The 22,683-nt window shown below is 33.1% G+C and overlaps 1 protein-coding gene across 1 annotated transcript; it reads left to right on the forward strand.

Moving 5' to 3' along the window:
• Positions 1–70: 70 nt before the first annotated feature.
• LOC146541786 (uncharacterized) lies at positions 71–22,465 on the forward strand. The gene is made up of 37 exons (XM_085195770.1): positions 71–236; positions 1,127–1,251; positions 1,360–1,457; positions 1,949–2,123; positions 2,477–2,641; positions 2,884–3,030; positions 3,165–3,392; positions 3,673–3,728; positions 4,230–4,362; positions 4,772–4,909; positions 5,101–5,230; positions 6,311–6,456; positions 6,658–6,794; positions 7,615–7,745; positions 8,156–8,291; positions 8,586–8,703; positions 8,808–8,924; positions 9,427–9,558; positions 9,707–9,785; positions 10,179–10,309; positions 10,543–10,700; positions 10,793–10,975; positions 11,086–11,243; positions 11,595–11,718; positions 11,999–12,159; positions 12,484–12,630; positions 13,031–13,172; positions 13,410–13,545; positions 14,079–14,272; positions 14,714–14,879; positions 16,747–16,927; positions 17,643–17,752; positions 18,316–18,447; positions 20,348–20,521; positions 20,628–20,706; positions 21,135–21,262; positions 21,496–22,465. The coding sequence occupies exons 1-37, from the start codon at positions 71–73 to the stop codon at positions 22,390–22,392; spliced, it is 5,958 nt and encodes a 1,985-aa protein (XP_085051896.1). The 3' UTR covers positions 22,393–22,465.
• Positions 22,466–22,683: the final 218 nt, after the last annotated feature.

Raw genomic sequence — 22,683 nt, forward strand, 5'->3', positions numbered from 1 at the left:
ATGGCTGTACATTAACCAAATCATACTCTCTCTGCCTGACGACTCTCTATGGAACACCATATTTTGCATCATGGTGTTTATAGCTATCATTATCAATATCACCCTGGGCTACTCGGACCCTTGGATCCGCCTCTGCGATATAATGTATAATATTATATACGCCTCTTATGTGATAGTGCTTGCGTATTACTTGATTGTTAACACAGATGATGTTCGTGTTGACTGGTGTACTTCGTGTGAGTGTTTCATTTATTTGCCAGTATTTTATTTGGTGGGGTCATCGTGGCAGCGACGTGGTTATGGGTTCTTTTCTCGCTCAAGTGAATTAATTATTTCATTTCTTCGCTCTGGTAACGAGACAACACGTAATGCCATGGCAATTGAATGGAAAGGAATATATTAACACTACGTTCCATAAAGCATTAAACGAAAGATAGAAGCCAACTAGGCTGTACTTTTATTCGTCGAGCATTGGTTTTCGTTAAAATGGGCGAAAAGTAGAGACTGTAGTGCCTGAACAACAAGTTCTTACTGCCAATTCTACTCAACGCGGAAGATGCTCGATGAATTGCTAATGAAAACAATATTAAATATTTGTTGATACTTCAAAATCCAAATCAAGATATTATTTATTCCATTAGAGCCTAGGCCGTTATATTAAATTATGATTCAATTTACATGTTAGTACCTAGAGTAGAAGATAATAGAAGAAGCTGTAAGATGCCACTGCAGTTCGGATGAAAAGACCTAGCGACAGACAATACCTATATAGTTGCTTTAAAGGCGTATATTTAATTTCTTATTTCAGTAAGCTTTTTATTGGATATTATAAGTTATATGTTTTACATCCTCGAGAAGAGCACCGTGCAACATGTTAAGACCTTTTGTTACTGTCTGCGGCTACATCGTCCTCTCAGTTATTTATGTTAGTACACATTGATTCAACAGATTTCTCTTAATACTAGGAAGTTTTTAAGCACTGTATTTTTTTTCTATTATAATACATTTAACTGCTTATATTGATATGGATTGATCCATTAGTATCTTCAATAATTACCTAAGATATACTTGCATTTGAAAAGCCAAGCATTTTCATATACGTAATACTTCTTTAATCCTTATACAGGGTCATTGAATAAAAATTATATGCAAAGCAGCGTTTTAGGCACCACGCTGAAATATAGTTATATATTTTTGGTCCTCCGCCTTTTTTGGGTCATAGTTTGGTTTTCGGTCAACGCCTTATTTCAGGTATTTTATGATTAAGAATTATTTATTAATTATTATTTATATAACATAAAAATTTATTATTTTATGTATTTTTTAATTTATGATCTTTTATTATATCTCCTATAACAGGATAATGAAGACGATAATAAATCTATAGTCAAAAAAGACACCGTGCGTCAGTTTATTACCTCTGTTTACGTTGTAAACAAGATGTTTCTGCCTATCGGGTGAGATAATATTATGCATAAAATTGTTCTTGTATCCCGTTTTCCGTTCTCCACTTTCCAATGAATTCTGGAGGCTTTGCGTGGTAAGCGGCGGAACTCAACGCCGCACTTTGCCTCGTTAGTAGAGCGCGGAAATGAAATATGACTAATATTTAATTTCCTCGAGTGGGAATTGAACTCATAACCAGCCGTGTGTACTGCCACATGGTTGTGCCTCGGTTGGCGTCAGAAGGCCTCATATATAAACAAATATCAGAATATCGGTAATAATATATATTTACAGTATTTTATATTTTGTACAAAATATCTGTCTTAATATAAAGTTATAGTATTTTTTATAATTTATTTGACTAAAATAAGTAACTTAGTTATGTATTATTTTACAAACTTTTTTAACAATCACTCTATAAATAGAATTAAAAAAAAATAGTCTACAATAGACCAAGTCGAAATCGTGTATACCTATTATTAATATATACTAAAATATTTAGTCCATCGATTGTCCCAAAAAACGACTTGGAACGTATAGTCTGTCTCATGGTGATGCTCACTGGATGCATCATGGTGACGGGCGCGGCGGTCGCGTCCTTATCTCTCATCATCAGCATTTATATGAGACCTGAGGAGACCTTTAGAACGAGATACAGGCTTATTATAAAGGAAATGGTAATTAAAGACATATTATGTTTTCCGTTTTCTTTTTAGGTTCGGGTATGCAGACAGAACTTCTTGACAAGTACGCAACGCAAAAATCGTAGGTTGGATTTCCACTTGGGGAAATTCTTCTCCATTTAAATTATTTTCATTTCTGGTCAGTTCTGGTAGATAAATAGCAGCGTTGAATTCCGCCAAGTAAGTGTGAGCCGCAGCGGCAATTACATCGAACGATTAACGATGTCTTCTCCAATAAATTGACTATAAAATACAAAAATGTTTTTGCCTTCGAATCAGCAGTTCCTGAGATTCTTCAGCTTTATTATATTAGTATCGATTTATTTAACAACTTACTATAATTTAAGGAAACATATAACGTTCTGCCAAGTCTTCGTGACAAAGTGAAAACGTTTTACAAAATGTACTGGCACAAGCAGCGCGCTGTGTCCACGGCCACCTTGTTGCCAACTTTTCCTCCGTGCCTGACCGCTACTATATATACTGATATATACTTTAAAGCTACGCAAAAGGTAATTAAAAAGATTTTTTTGGTACATATGTTATAATATGTGTATTTGTTTTAAGGTAGATTAGACAGATTAGACATTTTTTTTGTGGAAAAGACAAAGCAAAAGAAACCAGAAGAAAAATGTATTGCAAATTCTTAAAAAAGGATTCCCTGAGGGTCTTATTAATAGATATAATGCTCTTTATGTATTGTTTTTATTATGAGTACGGTATAAAAATTATAAAAATCTTTATAAAATTTAAGTGCCGAATTCTACGAGACCTCTCATACCAATTCCTATCAGAAATTGCAAAAAAGATGGAAACGATCCATTACATTCCAGGAGATGCAATTATAAAGCGAAATGAAAAGAAATCCTCGATTATTTACATTGCATATGGTGATATTGAAGTAAGAATCTAGCTGTTATAAATATTTTTTTGTTCTAAAACTAGAGAGAATAAACAACTATTTGTATTATAAATAAAAAAACCAGTTTACTGGATCTTTTAAAAAGAGATGGATAAATCCTGATTATTCTCCAGATGCTAACAGCAGAAGACGATAGCACAGCGATGCTAAGATTGATCCGTGGTACGATCTTATCTCCTTGTGGGGGGTGCCCAGCCGCGGGCAGCGGGAGGGCCCACGTGGAGATCAGGGCGGCCACCTTCTGTACCGCCCACGTACTTAGTGTATGGGAACTGTGGAAGACTGTGGTCAAATATGGCAGGGAGAATGGACAGGGGGAGCTGGTTTTATGGTCGTTTGAAGTATGTGTATTTAACCGATCACTTTTCTTTATATGTTCTCACAACCTGACATTAGCGAAGTGATTTTGTGCTCAACTGGCACGTTTGAAACGTCACAATTAAAGAAGTGATTGTTTTTTTTACATTTTATATAAAGTAGCTTAATATCTTCCAAGACACCAATATAAATAAAAAATATATAGCGATTTAGATGATAGACTCTTATGTGGAGTTACTAAAGTAGTAAATTTTCTAGAATTACATTGAAATTACATTTATATATGCGGACATATAATTTCAGGAACATTTCGAAAGAGTGAAACGACATTTTTATTCGCGCTACAGTGAAAAAGTAAAGTAAGTAAGTTTAAAGTTAAAAGTGGATAAAAATGTTTTCTGCATCATTTGTTCATACAGTTGACGATAAATGTATTTAAATCAAAATTAAATATGTTTATACGTTATTTGTATTTCGTTACTTTTTATGATAGTGAAAAATGAGAAAAGGTTAAATCTATATCTTAAGTGTACTTACAAAATTCGGCGGAAAGTGGGGAACGGATTGTACGTTAACACAAAATGCCCGTATTTATAAACCATTCTCAACTCTGAGATCGATCTTGAGAGTCCGATTTCATTTAAATATTATAATTTATACATGAAATAGGCATCTCGAGATCTCTCTCAAGATTAATCTCAGAGTTAAGAGTGTTATCTAAAAACGCGCCTAAATTCCTTGTTTGAATCGATTAAAGCATTGAAAAAAATATAGTTATACTTTTTTTCACTTTATACATATATTACAGTTTACATTAGTATTTCATATATTTGTAAAATATATACGTTTGTATGTTTTAGATATAAAAGTAGTATTTTACACTTCAAACGTAATTTAATGCATCTCAAAGAATCAAAAGACGATGAAGGAAACCCACTTCTGGATGAAACTGATGTTATGATTGAAATAGCCGGATGTTATATAATGAGGAATGTTAGTGCGGTTTACGTTACTTTTAGTTTTTTAGTAGTAAAATTAACAGCGAATATAAAAAGAGTATCTTTTAAAGTCAGTATAACTCCTGATCTTTGCATTTTTCTTAATGTAGGATAGGCTAGTGATAAATAGTGTTTATTGTGCGAATTATATAACCCATGTAAAAAAATGACATATATGATATAAATGAGACATGTTTCAATCATGGTTTATTTGATTGTATTCGTTGGGTTTAGGTGGTGTAGTGCTACCTCAGGGTATGTTCTTACTTAAAATCAACGAAAACAAAATGTGATAAGAAGCTATTATTAGGTAATAGAAAGAAAAGAAAAATAAAACAAAACAGAAAATGAATAACTAATATCTTTTTTAAATAAAAGAAAATATTTTATATACAATTTTTTAGAGAGCAGACGCGTCTCTCACAGATGAAGCCGATGCGATATGTCTAAGACCGACGTTTCCTTGTATCTTGCAACCGGAGTCCTCCCTCCAGGTTGCCTGGAACACTTTTGTGACGTGCCTCATTATTACTGTTTGTATTGTAAGTAGCTTTTTAATTTAACGATAGAGTTTTAATTTTATAAAAACATACTTTTATTTATTAAGAATTTACATTTACACAATTGTTATTTATTTCCATTTATTTAATAAATAGGGATACCTTGATATAAAATTCCTTCTCCTCATAATATTTTTTTATATTAAGTTTTAATATATATCTATATATTTCAGACTCACCCCTACTTTTTAGTGTATAAGAAACACGTGCCACTAGAGTTCAGATTCTACGACTATGTAGTGACAGTAGTATACGTATTGGACTTGTTTGTTTTTTTGTCAACGGGGGCGAACGTTGAAGATGGTACATATGTTTTCTTTCTAATAATTTAATTTCTTTTTAGAAATTATCAAAAATCTAATCCAATTAATATTATCAATAATATCCAATTAATATTATCTATCTATATATATAAAAGGACTTGTCCTCACTGACTGAGGTAAGACGCACGCACAGCCGTAACCGCTGATAGTAGAAACGTGAAAATTGGACAGATGTTTTCTTTCGTTATCTGGACATCCACTAAGAAGGGATTTTCAAAAATTTTAACCCTTAAGGGGTGAAATAGGGGTTCAAAGTTTGTATGGAAAAAAAATTAAATCGGCACGGATTTTTATAAAATTTGAAATTTAGATTTTTAAAAGTATTTAATTGAATACGTGTTTCATCGTTTTCTAGAATTCTGCCCCTAGCGGTGCAAATAAAGGGTTGAAAGTTTGTATAGGTTTTTTTTAAATCGTCACCAATTTTTATAAAATTTGAAATTCAGACTCTTAAACGTATATAATTAAACACATGTTTCATGGTTTTCTAGAATTCACCCCCTAAGGGTGCAAATAAGGGGTTGAAAGTTTGTATGGAAAAATCTTTAAATCGCCACCGATTTTTATAAAATTTTAAATTTAGACTCTTAAAAATATTTCATTGACTCTTAAAAATGTTTCATGGGTTATTAGAATTCACCCTTAAATACGCAAGCGAAGCTGCGCGCGTCCGCTAGTCAATAATATATATACTATGGTTTATGGTATATTCTTGTATAATATGGACTTTGGTGAAATGACACATTTGCCAATATTGCCCTCGTCGTGTGTTTTTTACAGATCGACATTAATTAATTATTTAATTGATTTATTAGCCATTTTTGTGAATAACAGTTATGCATATTAATTTGTCAGTATATATTATTACTTTTTTACTGAATTTTCGAGGCATTGTGTGTTGAGATGCGAAGCTCAACGCCGCGCTATTACCTTGATACTAGAGGGAAGAAATGAAAATATTATTAACTAATAATTTATTCCACCGACTGAGGAGATAAAAAAAAGAAAACAAGCAAGCCATTGTAATATACTGCAATACAATTTACAATATATTTCGAAGGTGTGCCCATAACGTTCGCTCAGACGTCGTCGCAGCAGGCGCGCGACAAGTGGTTCGTGCTGGACGTCATCGGCACCTTACCTATATTTGAATTCATACATAATGGACACTTTGCCGGACTGAATAAGCTTTTGAGATTACCCAAGGTTGGTGTTTGTTGTGTCTGTGTATTGGTGAACAATCTCTCTGTTTTATTTTCTTATTAGGGTTCTGTACCCAAAGGGTTAATCGGCACCCTATTACTAAGACTGCGCTTTCCGTCCGTCCGTTTGTGTTCGTTTTCCTGTCTGTGTTTTGATAACAATAATGATTGATAATTATATATAATTTATCAATTAATTTACCAGGTTTTCAGAGTCCTCAAATCAATGGAAGAGGAGTGTGTGTATCACAGCAATGTACTGAGATTTTTGTCGTATTCGCTCCTAATGCTTCTCGCTTGCTATTTGTTAGCGGCGTTGCAACAAGGATTTATGTGTTTTCAGTACGTATTATGTGTACATCCTTATATTACAGTACGGTCGATGAGTAGTGACCCCGTGTAGTGTTGGGAATTTTTTATCACCTTTGTGTTTTTTTAAGCTTCAGAAAGCCACGACATACCGGGCGCACTGAACATAAGTATACATTTCAGTATTTTAAATAACATTAATTATTACATAAGTAATTAATTTTACTTTTTATGTGTGTATATGGCGATCAATGTAGCCGCGTATTTTACTTTGTTTTTTATTTATAGTATTTATTAAGTTAATAACGTATTTTAGTGAGTGTATTGATTTCTTTCATTTCAATTAAATGTAAATGTAAATGTCAAAATATTTATTTCTTCGTCTTAAGTGGGAATCGAACTTATGACTACAAAACTCAATTATACCAATCAATTTTGTTAATTTATTTTGTAAACATATATAAGAACAAAGCTTCAGAAAGTGAATTCTAACGTTTTGTTATTTTATACTATTCTACAGTACCTAAACGATTATGAGCAAACATTCGAGGAACAGTATGCGAAACTAAACTAACTTTATTGCTTGCTAAGTTAATAATAATATGTTTATATTGTCATTCATATTCTTTGTGTTAATAATAAAATAAATCGAGCGAAGTGAAGTCTCGCATTTAGGTATGAATAGAAATATATATGAAATTGATTAAAATTATTCTTTTTCCATTAGGTACTCTATTTCTTTTCTTTTCCTAGAAAGTTTATTTTGTATTTCTTAAATAAGACTTAGACCCACAATCATTATGACAATTAAGTACTTAAATAACTTTCTTTCAAATAAATTTAATTCTTATAGCTTTGGCTATTGTTCAGTCTCCAATTTTACCCAGTCTCCGTACTGGGAGCAAAAACCTCTGGACAATACCACTGTGTACAATACACTCACGTTTGGACTCTACTGGGCTATATCTATGATAACATTCACCTGTTAGTATTACTTTGATTTTTTAAAATTTATACAACTAATAATGAGTGAAATTAATTTTATTTAAATTAATAAAGATAGAAAAACTTAACGTCTACGTCAATTATTAAAAAAATATATATCATATAATATGATGACATACATATTACATACATACTACCCTATAGTATGTATATCATGGTTGATTCGAAAACTATTTTTATGGATCAAGGATCGCAATCTCCATGAAAAGGTCACTTTTAATTACATTTGCGTCTCCTTGAAGTAAGAAAGAAAGCAGATACATATTTCTAGTACAGTAGAGATAGATCCTAGTCCCCTGAGTGGCTATACCACTTATACCTGCTGCAGCTTATACCTGCTTACTTAATTCTTGCACATATTTATTTATATATTGATAAAACCATTTCAGCCCACTTGGAGGCGTGGGGTATAGAGAATTGGAACAACGTCCTCTACACCATGTTCGTGATGGAGATTTGTATCGTGCTATACATTTTCATAGAAGCCGTCTATTCGGCCACCATCATGGTGACCACAGCGCTAAGGCAATAAATAATTTTTGATACATCTCGTAAGGTACAATTAGTGTAGTGATATAATGTATATAGTGATAACTCACTCTGTCGGTCATTATTTTCTTTTATTAAGACTGAGAGTTTTCTAAAATTGTTCCCGTAAATCTCCTACTGACATGATATCCCAACTAAACGTCTTGAAACTAGAATAAAGAAAGTTTGTGTCGCAATAGGATAAAGAATTTAATTTAATTTTTATTATATTAATGTGATTATACTATTTGGAGTAAAGTTAATTTAAATAATTTTATTTCACTACTGCAGAGAAGACTTTGACGCGTGTATAGAGAATGTGACTGGTTTCCTCATAAGGAACAACATGGATTTGATCCTGCGACAGCGTTTTATAGAATATTTGCAACTACGCTGGTATACCGATAAGGTTAGTATTGCCCTATGAATTGTTAAATAATAAAAAGAACCAAAACTATGCTTGGGACACGCTTATTAGCAACTAGACAGATATTTGAATATTTTCTAATATAGGCATATTCCATCACAAACACGGAAAATTCCATATTTTATGATCTACCATCTCACGTGTACCAGGACATTGTTACCAGGCAAAGGAGCAAATACATACTTAGCATTCCGTTTATGAAGGTACGTTGAGTGAAAGCATATTAAACGCTCGCACTAATATTCTTTTTTTAGCTTTACGCTGTATCCCGCACAGAGGGAGCAGAGGTAGAGAAGGGACCCTAGTGTTAAGACACTATTCCCATTCAGACTTCCGTTCCACACATATTTCGCCAAATTCTAGAAGCATTGAGAGTTGAGTGGCGGAACTCTACGCCTCGATATGCCTCGTTACCACAGCGCGGAAATGAAAAACTAACTTAACTAATATTCGTTGCGCACTATATCTACTCAGTACACTTATTCTATATTTTTTCCTAAAGATATGTAGATATGTTGATATGTAGATATTTTTCCTAAAGATATGTAGATATTATGAAGATATGCTTGATTATGTAGGCGACACGAGATGTAATATTTTTTTTATTATTCTAATTTTTATTTAATCTTTTATTATTTTATTCAAATTTTCTTGTTTGTTTTTAGGCGTTTTTGAAGCTACAACTTATAACTTTATAAATTGCAGTTATTACATAAAGAAGATTTGAAAACCATATCCTCAAAAGCTAAGCTGTTCTGCTCGTCACCTAACGAGATATTACTGAACACTGGTGATATGAGCAACGAGATGTATGTAATTAAGAGAGGAATATGCGAGGTTAGTTTTTGTTACGATTCTGTTTATTATGTACGTGCTGAACAGTATACTCTTTTTTAGGGTTCCGTACCTTTTAATCAGTGACATTTCATTATGAGGATGCGACTTGGACTAGATAAAATATTTTAAGATAATACATATTTCTCAGATCATAAGTCCTGATACTAAAGATGTGGTCAGCGAGCTGCATGTTAGAAATCACTTTGGCGTTATAGAATGTTTGCTGCGTAAGTCATTTATTATTTTTTATGAAATGAATCATTTTTTATACTATTATTTTGTCATGAATTAAAATAATTTTAAAATATTTCATACGAAACTATAGTAATATTTAAATCAATTAATTTTGAGATCAAGAATATTGAATTAATTTTATTTGAAACTTACGACATAGAAATCAAATTCCAACTCGGTAATTGAACAGTCTTAAATGTTATCTGAAGCCGTCGTAGCGCAGGGACACAAGAGCGCGATTGTAAACGAGACGGTTGTGGGCTCGATTCCCACTTGAGTTTTTCCACTCAACACAAAGTCGAGATTGGAAGTGTCTTAATAGAAAAGTAGTGTCTTGTCACTGCTATGCGCAGAGTATAAGCTTAAAGAAATCTTATATGCCATAGGTCTACCAGCTTTCTACACAGTGCGTACAGTGACACACGTAGAGGTGCTCTCTATATCACGCAAATATTTGTTGAATGCGATTGATATTCCGCAAATAAGAGACGCGATAGAGTACTGCAAGGAACAACCTGTGAGTTTTATTTCCATTTATGTTTAATTACAGTTTTACATTATTAAGTATAGCATGTAGATAAAGTCATATTCTACTTTTTAAAAAATGTAAAATCTATGATGTATACATGTTTATTAGTAACTTTAAGTTTAATTTTAGACCTTCTTAAAATTCTCTCCCTTCGAAGTAAATATAAATATTAGTGTAACTACATTTAAATAGACACTAATATATAGCTATACTGTACATAGCAATACAGCACACTCCAAAATCCTCGAGAGCCTTTCCTCACGTACTTCCCCCCAGAGCCCACACCCAACAGAGATAAGTTTAGGTTGCCGAGGAAGTTTGAAAAAGATAACGCGTTTCTGCAACCATTTCATAGGCTCGGTGTGTTTTCTATTTTAAGGTAAGACAATTTATATAATGGTGAATTTGTTCTGCATACTTGTATAATATCTAAAAGTACATACTTTTTCTACAAAATATCCGTATATTTAGATACATATTCCCCCGTTTCACGATCCGGCCCGACTGTAGCTACATATTGAAGTGCGAGTGGGGGCGGGCCGTGTGCGCGCTGCTCTCCGCCACGCTGTTCCCGAGCTACACGTACATCGTCAGACAGTTCCCAATGTTGCGCATCCTGGGAATATTGCTGGATTGCGCTGCTTATTTTGATATGTTAGTATTTTTTTAAAGCTACTAAAGCTCTAAAATATATGCTTTGTATGAATTTTTAAATAAAACAATTATATAATGTACATATCTGAAACATGACATATTTTAAACAGATTACAAAGAATGCTAGTAGGTTACTACAATGACAAAGGGATATACGTGTACCACTCGGCGAGCAGTGCGGCTCACTATATAAAGGGTGCCTTCTTGATTGATCTCTTCGCATGTTTGCCTTTCGAACGACTGGAAACTTCTTGGAAGGAATCATTACGTAAAATTATAAATCTATTTATTTCTTATTTATGTATGTATACAGTCAGTGATGTTATTATTGTTCATCTATTTAGTAGAAATTATCATTGTAATAATTGTTAAAGCATAGCATAAAGCATAAAGCATTTAATATTTTTATTTCGCGCTCTGGTAAAGCGTCGCATGCCTCTAGAATTCGCCGGAAAATGGGAAACGAAAGTGACTTAGTGGGAACGGAGTGTCTTAACATTAAGTTCTCAAGTTCCCTCTACTTACTTGCTATGTGCGGTATAAACTGTGAAGCTAAAAAAATAATTTATTTTACATACTAAATGATAATTTTACATGCAAGCCTTCTTATATGCTACAGTTGGACAATACAGGGAGTCGTCCATGAGACAGTTTCTTATGTTGAACAGACTGATACAGCTGTACAGAATACCGAGTGCCCTTGGGAGTCTGAGTGGACACGTGCGCAGAGACTTGTTGCTAGTGTAAAATATCTCTTTCTTCGTTTAAACTATATATATCTATGTTTAATTATAGTAGAATTAGTAATCAATGAGTTAATGACGCAATTCTCCGTTGTTTGCTTATTGAGAAGTTCTACAACGCGCGGCGTTGGATTCCGCCATTCATCTGTCTTGAAAATTGGGCAGTGCATTGAGAACGGAGTGTATTAACTATTAACACAAGGTTCCACTACCGTGCTATAATATAACTGCTTAAAATCTGTAAATTAAAAAGAAAACTATTTTCTTATTTTTTTTCTAGAATGAAAGCCACACCAATATTTTTAGCATTGTTGAACGTCTTGACATGTTTCGTGGTGTTCTACTCCGTGGAATTGTACTATTCGATAGTGGACTACACTTACTATATAGTCCCTTTAAAAGATGAAGGCGGCTCCTGGATAGATCTGTTTCAATCTAGTTGTAGGTATTTTTTTTATTTGTTTAAAAAAGTGTAGGTATTTCGAATGTTTTAATTTGGTAGTAAATTACGATTTATTCTTATTGGTTTTAATGGTTCTTATAGGTTTGTTATACTCGTAGATTTAAATGTCACTAATAATTTAATAAATTAGATGGAAAGCATAGATTTTTTTATTTTATTCTTGTTTATTTGAAAAATCTAGCGGAAAGTGGGAAAGGGAGTGTCCTACTAGGTTTCCTTTGCCTACCCTGCTGTGTGCGCGAAACAGCTTGAAGCTGATTGTTTTTTAATAGAATTAAAATTGAGTTTTTAAATATATTTAGTTCGTTTCAACATAACTGAGTCTCCATGGAACTTGCACTTGGCGTGCTATTTCTGGGTGGTCTACGAAACCACCACGACTGGCTTCGGCAGCTTTAAACCCACTAATTTGAATATTATGCAAGTGCTCATCGCCGGCATGCTTATTGGTTAGTTATTTGAGTTTAATTGTTCTCATGTTCTTTTATTTAACTAATTTAGTAATACGTTCCTTTGTTTTCTATTTTACCTAATTTATTATTTTTTTAGCTTCACGCTGCATAGCGTGTACGCAGGGGGAACCTTGGAACCTAGTGTTAAGATACTCCGGTCCTATTAAGACACTAAAGAATTCTGGAGACAATGCGTCTTGAGTGGCAGAAGTCAACGCCGTGCTTTGCCTCGACACCGAAATCGAAATATAAATGTAGATAAACATTTTATTTTCTCGTGTTGGAATCAAAACCACAACCATTCCCGTTTATAGTCACAATTTGTGCCACGAGTGCCCTTATCAAATAAAATTAATAGATAAATAAATGAATATAAAATAAAAAGTGATATTTGTAGGTGCCATGATAACTGCATACTTTTCTGTGCGAATAATAAGTATACGGGCCAATGTGAATAAAGATTTAGCCTCCTTCCAGGAGCATATGAAGGACATAGCTAATTTTATGAAACGCGAGAATATTGTCGTGCAGCTACAAAAGTAAGCAATAAGTATAGTATATATTCTATTTTTTTCTTTACCGGTTAAGACAAAGCGCGGCGTTGAGAACTGTCTTTTAATATGTTACTTAAAAATTGGACCAGAAAATGAGCCTGGACTGCCTAAAAGCTCCTTTTAGTTGAACTACTTTCTATATGCAAAACAATCGTGTAGCTGAAGAAAAAATAATGATTTGGATTTTAAGTTAATTTCTATATTTTATTGTTTGTTTTCAAGGCAAGTCTTGGAATATTATAAGTTTAGTTGGGACAAAACAGGTGGAATAGATTACAGAAACGTACTGAAACTATGTGATCAAATTACTTTGAGAACTGACGCTATTTTGCATATTTATGGGCCAACATTTACAAAGGTAATTATTTACTAATCTTTAAACTTAAAAAAATACATATGTAAAGATAATAAATATAATAACAGTAATCTTATAAATCATTATTTTTTAACGTATTGTCTAGTATTATATAATTTATATAAAAATAGAGAAAAAACTCTTATTTGGAATATTACTTATTATAAAAAGGAAGAAAACTTGAAATATCTTGGCAACGTTAATATTAACGTTTAAATTTGTACAAAAAATAACGATTGTCCACTCTCTTTTTGAATATTTTTGAGGTTTATACTCATACTCATACGGTACATACCGTGAGGGTCCAGCCGCGCCCTGCCTAAATCTTTTCCTACTTGGTAGATAGAATAGTCGAATAAAAATAAATAATTTTTCTAAGTGACGAACTCAAAGTTATCGGTTACATTCTAACGCCCACTAGCCCATGGTGGAGAATAGAGTATTTTGTCACTTGCATATCTGCCAATCTGGTTATGCAGCTTAGTTAATTTATTAACCGTCAATAAAACTTCATATTTAAATTTTCTTATAAATAGTGTCCAATTCTCGACGAATGCGATATATCTCTTTTACGTATAATTGGACGAGGGGTCCGTAGCTTTTATTTCTTAAAGAACACAACAGTGATTGACGTTGATGACGTCATCTCCGATATATACTTCGTTGACCAAGGGTGCATTGAAGTGGCTGACCCCAGAATAAAGGAAAGAGTTACACTTACCAAAGGAAGGTTGGTTTCTTTCCATTGCTTATTTTATTATTATCGGCTCGAAGAGCTTATTTGGAGATTTTAATGATTTCCGACATTATTCTTTCAATAAAAAGAGCCCAATTTTAACCATTTTTAAAATAATATTATTTATTTACAAAGTGTTCGGCCTTGATAGTCTTGCCATTTTAATCGTACAAATTATGTTTTGCGAAAAGTAAAGTCTACTTACTTACAATGTTAAGGTAGAGATATATTCATCATCCATGAGGATTTATGAGTTTGACTTTTTTCTCGTGCTATTATATCGGATCTCTAAAATTTTTGATTTAATAATAATTAATAATTTTATTTTTCCTAAATATATTTAACATTGTTCGCTGTACTCTAACTAATAATATAATACAAAAATATTTAGCGTAATCCACAAGTATTTTAAGAATTTTTCATATTTTGTTTTAGTATATTCGGCAACTTAGAAGGGCCATCCTCGATCCGCTGTCCTGTATCAATGACGTCGTCCAGTCAAGTGCATCTGTTACAAATAAACTCGCAAGCCTTCTTCAGTATCATAAGTGATTTTCCAGCTGTTGCCAAGCTTTTGACTACGTATCGACCTAATAATGAGGTTTGTTTTTTTTTACTGTCTATAGTAGACGGTAGTGTATTTTGTTTAATAAATATTCTATATATACTTACACTACAAGATGATTTTGAGTTCCAATTATACAACTTAATTGTGTGAATTATTTACATCTAGGAAAATGTAAAAAGATCCATCGACGTACAAAAATAATAATTTTATGTTATGAAATAAGTTATTTAGATTAGGGCATTCTTAATTATGATTTAATAATGTAAATATAAGTACTTAGTTTAGATTATATCACACTTATTCTACTGCATTATATCATAGATAAGTAGTAGTATAAGTAGAGCACTAGATAAAGATGTAGAACCTTTATGTAAAAGGTTCTACCTGAATGTGTTATTTATTGTGAGATTCACAAGTGCCCTAGAAGTATGAAATGTGGTTTAATGAAAATACACACAATTGACTAATTGACTTGATTTTTTTCAGCACTACATCAACGCTATAAATCCATTCATAAGCTACAGCCTTCGAGAACAATCTGTCATATATATACCGGCGCATGTCACCTCAACAAGTTTTCAAATAAAACAATCATTAGTTAGGATATATTTAATAATAATTTGTTGCCTTTCTATTTACGGAGACGTTTACAACGCGGGATTCGTAGACAACAGGCCAATATTGATAATGGGACTGTATTTACTCGATTTTTGTTTTTTCTGGAAGTTTCTCATACAATACTTTATACCGAGATTGATTGAAACGTTTGATGAGGATGTGAAGCAATCTTTTATTAATATTCGTAATCAGTAAGTTTGATATTATTGTTTTTTTTTTAGCTTAACTGTATGTATAATATAAAAAATATATATGTATGTATGTACTGTTTACATTTGTTCTACACAATAAATCTGGAATTTTCTTTGAGTAGCTGTTAACACGTAAACTCGAGGATCGTGTCGTGTGTTAGTGTCATTGTTTGAAAACTTTCGAATTAGATACTTTGACACAACTTGTTCACACAGCGGCTGTGCAACACTAATTATGTCACAATGTGAACACAAATAAAATATAAATAATTATTAAATTATTTTTGATTTTAGTTATTTCAAACAAGAATTTAAGTACGATTTTATATCGTTTATTCCAATTGAACTATTTTGTCTTTTGGACCAGAAAAACCGTGGCTCCACGTTTGCGTTGCTGAGACTTAATAGATTTTTCAGGATCGTAAGTATTTGCCTACAGTAATTTTTAAATTGTTTTCGCGTAATTTTACGGTGTATCCCGAAAGGGAGAGGGAGGTGGCAGGGTAGGCAGAGAGAACCTGGTAACCTGTTATGTGGTGTTTAAAGGTTTAATTCCTATTTGGGAGAATATTTATTTAGTTATTAAAGTTTCTTTTTCCGATCTGATGAGACAATGGCGTAGAATTTTCTAAAGACGATACATTGAAATTGTTTGGAAAGAAGAGAACGAAATGTTTTAACGCTTAACATTAATTCTAAAGATAAAATAGTATTAAATTCTCTTAAGGGCAACAAACGCCATCACGACCTTGTCTGTCCGATTCCCTCAACTTCATAATAGTGCATCGCATAGGCACCATCATGCACGTGTGCGCTTGCCTCTCGTACTCTATAGGAGAAGAAAAACCGGTCGAATTTCAGTTCTCTTAGCGTAGTGGACATAATTATGAGTTACATGAGTTCTGTGAGTCTAATTTGGAGAAACTTATATTCGCAGAAACCCCATTTCCCTGATTCGGTGAAACAAAGATTAGGGCTGGATTTCATTTTCCAAAGGACAATAGCTGTAAAATATTAGAAAAGTAAATAAAGGGGTGAAATCGGGAATTTAGTGTTTTGTTACAGTGATATAACAAAAAAAACTGTCATAGGTAACAATATACAAGTGTCTTAAACGCCACCACGAGCGTATCTCCGTCAACCTGACCCTCATCACAACGTGCAGTGTGCTCATCTGGTTCACCATCTCCGTGCACGTATGCACTTGCTTCTGGTACTTCTTGGGTGTCATAGAGGAGAAAATGGAGCCTAAATCTTCTTGGATTTATAAAGGTTGTAACCGTTATTTACAATTTTTGTATTTATGTGGAGGTATGTTTTCTCTTATTGATGTAAGGTAGACAGAGTAAACTTGTGAACCTAGTGCTAAGACAGACACTCCGCTCCACACTTTCCTCCCAATTCTAGACGCATTGCGTGTTGAGTGTGGGCTCACGCCGTGCTTTGCCTCGTTACCAGAGCCAGGAAATGAAAATATTAAATATTTTATTTCCCCTGGTGGAAATAGAACCCTTGTGCTCCTGCGCCCCAACTGGTACAAGACTGGTACATTTTATATAAATCGTTTATTTAATGGTGTACTGTACTGTACTTACTTACTTGTACTGTACTTATATTCTAGTCCGTATTCAATATTGAGGTCTGACATGTTTATTTAGGAAGATTATTTCTTTATTATGCATGCAGATAAATAATTAAATTGAACATATAAGAAATATGTTTTAATTTTGCTGTTGTCCAATATTAAGTCAACGAAATTTGAACCAGTAAACTTAAAAATGTTTGTCCTTAACTGTTTCTATATATTAGCGCTTATTAGCGACAAGCAATTCAATAAAATTAAAATTAAAATCAAGTGATTTCTCCGGTCAGCTAAAATAATATATATTTTATTTTACCTATATACAAGTAAAACTAAAGAAAAGAGGATGTAAACCATTTCCTCTCAGAAGAAACAAGAATATAAAAACGAAATTGTTGATTACAGATGATGGAAGGCCCTGGTGTAACAACTATTACATTTGTTCGTTGTATTTCGTAATGACGACGTTCACACAAAACGGCGTTGGTGATATTTTACCTAAGAAACAATCTGAGGTAATTCTACAAATGTTAGCTTAGACTTACTTTAGTACGTACTATAAAATGTACTAAACTAAGTCTAAGCATACTTTAGTTTAGTACTATAAAATACAACTTCTAAAATGTGCATTACAAAGCGGGCTGCTTCAAGCGTATACTTGTATCACAAGTTCTAGGCACTGCTCCTCGCCCTACAATATCGGCCACCTCTTGGAAGAGGTATCCGTCCACGTCTACTTTACTTAATAAAATCATTAGACTACAATTAGTGTAACTTATTACCCACTAATTTTTGTTTATGTATATAATATAGAAAATGTATTTTCTTTTGGGACAGCCATGGTGCAGGAGCATGAGTGTATGTCTCCAATTCCCATTTAGAGGAATGTAATAATGACTATTCTAATTTATTTCCTCGCGATGTCAAATTAAGACACTAAGCACGCGATGCCTTAAAAATTCGGCGGAAAGTGAGGAATGGGAGTATCTTAATAGGGAACGAAGTGTTTTAACACTAGTTTCCCTGTACCTGCTATGTGCGGGACATATCGCGAAGCTAAACAAAAATTGTAATACAGGTAATATTCGTATCGCTACTACAAATGATATCCACAATGATGTACATGGTGTACGTGGGAGAGCTCTCCAACATAATCCAGTACCAATCTTATAGGAACTTCTACTTCTATTCCAACTATCTTGAGTTACAGGTAAATATTAATAATCAAACATTTCTTCTTATATTATGTTTACTAGATTAATTTATTTGTAATTAATTAATTTAAAGGTCTCAATTTTCCGTAATTTTAAAAACCGTTATGTCACGTCTTATTAGAAACAATTGAATCGGTAACCATAACAAATCAGATCAACAGGTAATATATTAGAACTAAAAACCCCACGTCACCACAATTCATCTCGTATGATAGCACAGTATGCGTCGTTGACATCTCTCGCCGGCCCATTAGCGCTCTGTCACCTGGAGTTAATACAATTGAATGTAAAATTATTTGTATAATGTCTGATGCTGGTCGGGACTCGGGAGCGGTGCCAACTAGGTCCGCCATTCAATGCACGCTTGCAAAAGATCAAAGATCAATTATAACTGAATTGTAGATTGTATGGGATTGGTAGTGAATTGATGAATGGTGATGTATGTTTAAGAAGGCTGTCGTGGCGCAGGGTTCAGATTCTGACTTTTACTGTCACTGTTGTCGTGGGGATTACCACTTGATCCCCACTGCCTACCGTGATACATGCCGAATACAGCAAAAAAATAAATCATGATAGACACAAGAATACCATAGCCTATTAAATAGCTGATTTCCTGTCAATTCTTAGCAAAATCAAAAGCAGATGTAAGTGTCACATTCATTCTAAAAGTGCTACATGTGTATAATATAAAATAATAAATTATAGTAGTCATTTATTATTATTTTACTACAAAAGCTTTATTTATATTACCACCAGAAATAAATAATACGTTTACAAGCACTCTCGGGTTGCTAATTAACATAAAATGTCAGTGTTGTCAGTCAAATGAAAGTAAACCGTTGGCACTGCAATACGAATACCTACAATCAATCAATTTGATGTGTTAATACACCAAAACCTATTCAACCAAAATATATATAAACTACAAAAAGACTTAATGATTGTATTTTTTTTTTCATATGTGTAATGTATTAATTTTATTTTTTTAAATCTCTACTTTTATTTACCTTTACGCTGTGTCCCGCACATAACAGGGTAGGCAGAGGTAAGACCCAAGATCCCAATTTGGACACTTCCGTTCTCCACTTTCCGCCGAAATCTTGAGGCATAGCGTGTTAGATAACGGAACTCAAGGCCTCGCTATGCCCCGCCATGAAATGAAAATATTTAATATTTAATTTCCTCCAGTGAGAATCGAACTCACGATCTGTTGCGTTTACAATCGCTCGCTTATGTCCCTGCGTCGCCTGGCCTTAGTTTCTAATTAATAAGTATTGTGCCAAAATAATAATTTCATTTCATTTATCATACACTTGTAAAGAAACTAAAATAGCATTTAAATGCATCAATTATATGAGCGACTGACTAATAACGGTGATTTATTCACAGAAAAGATTTATATGGCGATTTGTGATCAAGACGTGTTATTTATGGTTAATGATTATATGTAATTTAAGTATTATTAATATAAGCTATTATATTGCATGTTATTTAATGCATAGAAATAATAGATTTCTTATTATAGTATTTTTGTCCAAATAGGAATGTGAGCTGTGATAATTTTGTAAATTAAAAAGTAACGGTAACATAGAAGTGTTAATTTTAACAAAGTTCATAAGGGTCATTACGTGGCGTTTTTCATACAAAACGCACCAAAATTGATTCCCATATATCTCTTGATTCCCTTGACTTAAAAGCTCGATTTTTTCTGTACTTTAAGTGACCATAGATCTGAATATTTAATATTAATTTCAGAGAGATAAATGGTCTTGACAGACGGACAGACGTCCCACAAAGTGACCCTATAAGGGTACGGAACTCCTCCTGTAGAGGTACGGATCCCTAAAATTTCTATAGCTACACGACAGATACCTAATAAAAATGTCTCTCCCAAAGGAATACTTAAAAAACAATCGCGTATCGCAAGTTCTATGTAATCTAGTGAACAAATATTCGGTGCACCTGTGGAGGGAGACGCGCGGGCTCCAGGTGCCGTACTTCTTGAAGACCGCTCCCAATTGCCTCAAGATAAATGTCATGGCCGCCGCATACTTAAGACATCTTGCTGATGTGAGAAATGATTTTATGTTATTTTATTGTTTGTCTTTTGTGCTGTTATATTTGATAATGTTAAAATATTATTATTATATAATATTATTGCATTTTCTATTTTCAGCACCAGTTGTTTAAATGTTGCGAGCCTGCGTTTCTACGGCAGTTGGTGGTTTATCTACAGTTACACACATATGATAAAGGTAAATACTTATTGTCGTTAATATATTTTCATTTTGTCATAGTATTATACGCTTAGTTCTTTAGGTGTCTCACGTACCCCCGGTTATCTATTTTAATCAAATATTTAAATATATCGTACACAATGGTGGAATCCAACTTCAAACTGTTGTAAAATAGAAAAAAATATAAAATAGCCCGCAGTAAGCAGCAAGTAGGTAGATAGTACCTGGGAACTTAGTGTTTAGATACTCCGTTACCATTAGGAAACTTCCGTTGTTAAGTTTTCATTACCAAAGCTAGGAAGTGAAAATGTGAAGTAATAAAAATAAATATTAAATTTCCTCGAGTGGAAATCGAAGCCAGAACCTGTCGCATTTACAGTCGCACACCTGTGCCCCTATGCCAAGACTGGCTTCCACTATGCTATTTGTACTTACTGATGTTGCAGACATGTTCGTTGTAAAAGAGAATGAAATCACTGGCTCTATGTATATAGTGCACGTCGGGAGGGTAAAAGAAAGTTGTGAAAATTCTATCACGACTCGTTCTTATTATTCTGGTCAATTCTTTGGAGAGGTATTTGAAATTTTAGTATAAAAGCTGTTTAGTAAGTAATCTACATATGTTTGAATGGAACACATATTTTAGGCACGGATATAAAAAAATATTGGTACTAGTTAGATATGTAATCTTTTGTGTATTGGGTTCTTTATAAGTTACAAAAGGTAACGAAATTTAGATTACAATGTAAATTTCTTATTATTGAAAAAAAATTATGAATATATATGATTTTTATCTCAAATTTTCAGCTGCAAGGTCTAGTCCAAGACCTCCCATTCAAACATTCTTATAAAACAGTCAGGAAATCACAAGTACTTACTCTATATCTTAAAGATTGGGAAGATCTTCTTAATCACTTTCCCAAAAGCAAAAGGTCCATTTACAAATATCTTCGACAAAACGTTGAAGATTCTTCCAGTGATAGTGGAGGAGACGACGGTATGGGTGGACAAGTTCAAGATTTAAATAATTTGCAAGATGATCTTGATACAACATTTAAATATAGTGAAGAAACATCCACAATTCATGTTGACCAACCCACTCAGTTAGAAGACGATATGCCGGGTCCTAGTAAAGATAATGATTCAAAAGAATTCATTTGGCCACTAGAAAACAGAATTTCTATAGATTCAGGTATTGACAAAACAGATCCTGAAGAAGGTTATTCTAAATCAAAGAAATTCTTTGATATTAAAGAAACACCAGAAATAATAGATATAGATGATGATGATCTACCGGCTTCTTACAATGAAGAAATATCTGAAATGGATATTAGTATAGATGCTAGTGAAAGAGACAGTGAAGAATCTCTGTCCCAAAAAAATATCACTGACTATAAAAAAGTAAATGATATGAAAAGTGTAGAAGATTATATACAAGAGCAACACAGTACTACTAATTTTCAAGAAATTAGTAAGAAAATAAAGAAATATGGGAAAAGACGTAAGCCTCATGTGCAGTACAGTGATACTGAAGCTGTGCCATCTACTTCGCGCACTGAAAACCACAAACTGAAACCAATACGAAATACATCCACTGAAGAGAAAAATTTGAATTCGTTAGACAGCGACATGCAACTAGTGGATGAACGAAATATTGATCATTCAAACGATTCCCCAAAATCTAACAGTAGCAATACTTCTTAATTATAATAATTATAGTTTATAATCAAACGAAATAGCGAAATACTGGTTTTGTATTTTTTTAATAAATAAAATGACTTACCACATTTGCGGTTTCTTATGTAGGTCTTTAACAGATTAAATAAGTAGGATCTCTTTCATAATTAGTAAAACACTTAAAGACCTATAAATCTTCAAATATACATGTCGGCTAAATATTTGTACTATCCAAGCAATTCACACTCAATTTCTTAGCAAATATTTAGTTAACACTAATAGACGTGCGCGGGACTTATCAACTTGTCATCGCCGCGT

This window comes from Heliconius melpomene, chromosome 1 (assembly GCF_056956725.1).
Source record: "Heliconius melpomene rosina isolate 202511_hmr_F chromosome 1, ASM5695672v1, whole genome shotgun sequence".
NCBI classification, from domain to species: domain Eukaryota; kingdom Metazoa; phylum Arthropoda; class Insecta; order Lepidoptera; family Nymphalidae; genus Heliconius; species Heliconius melpomene.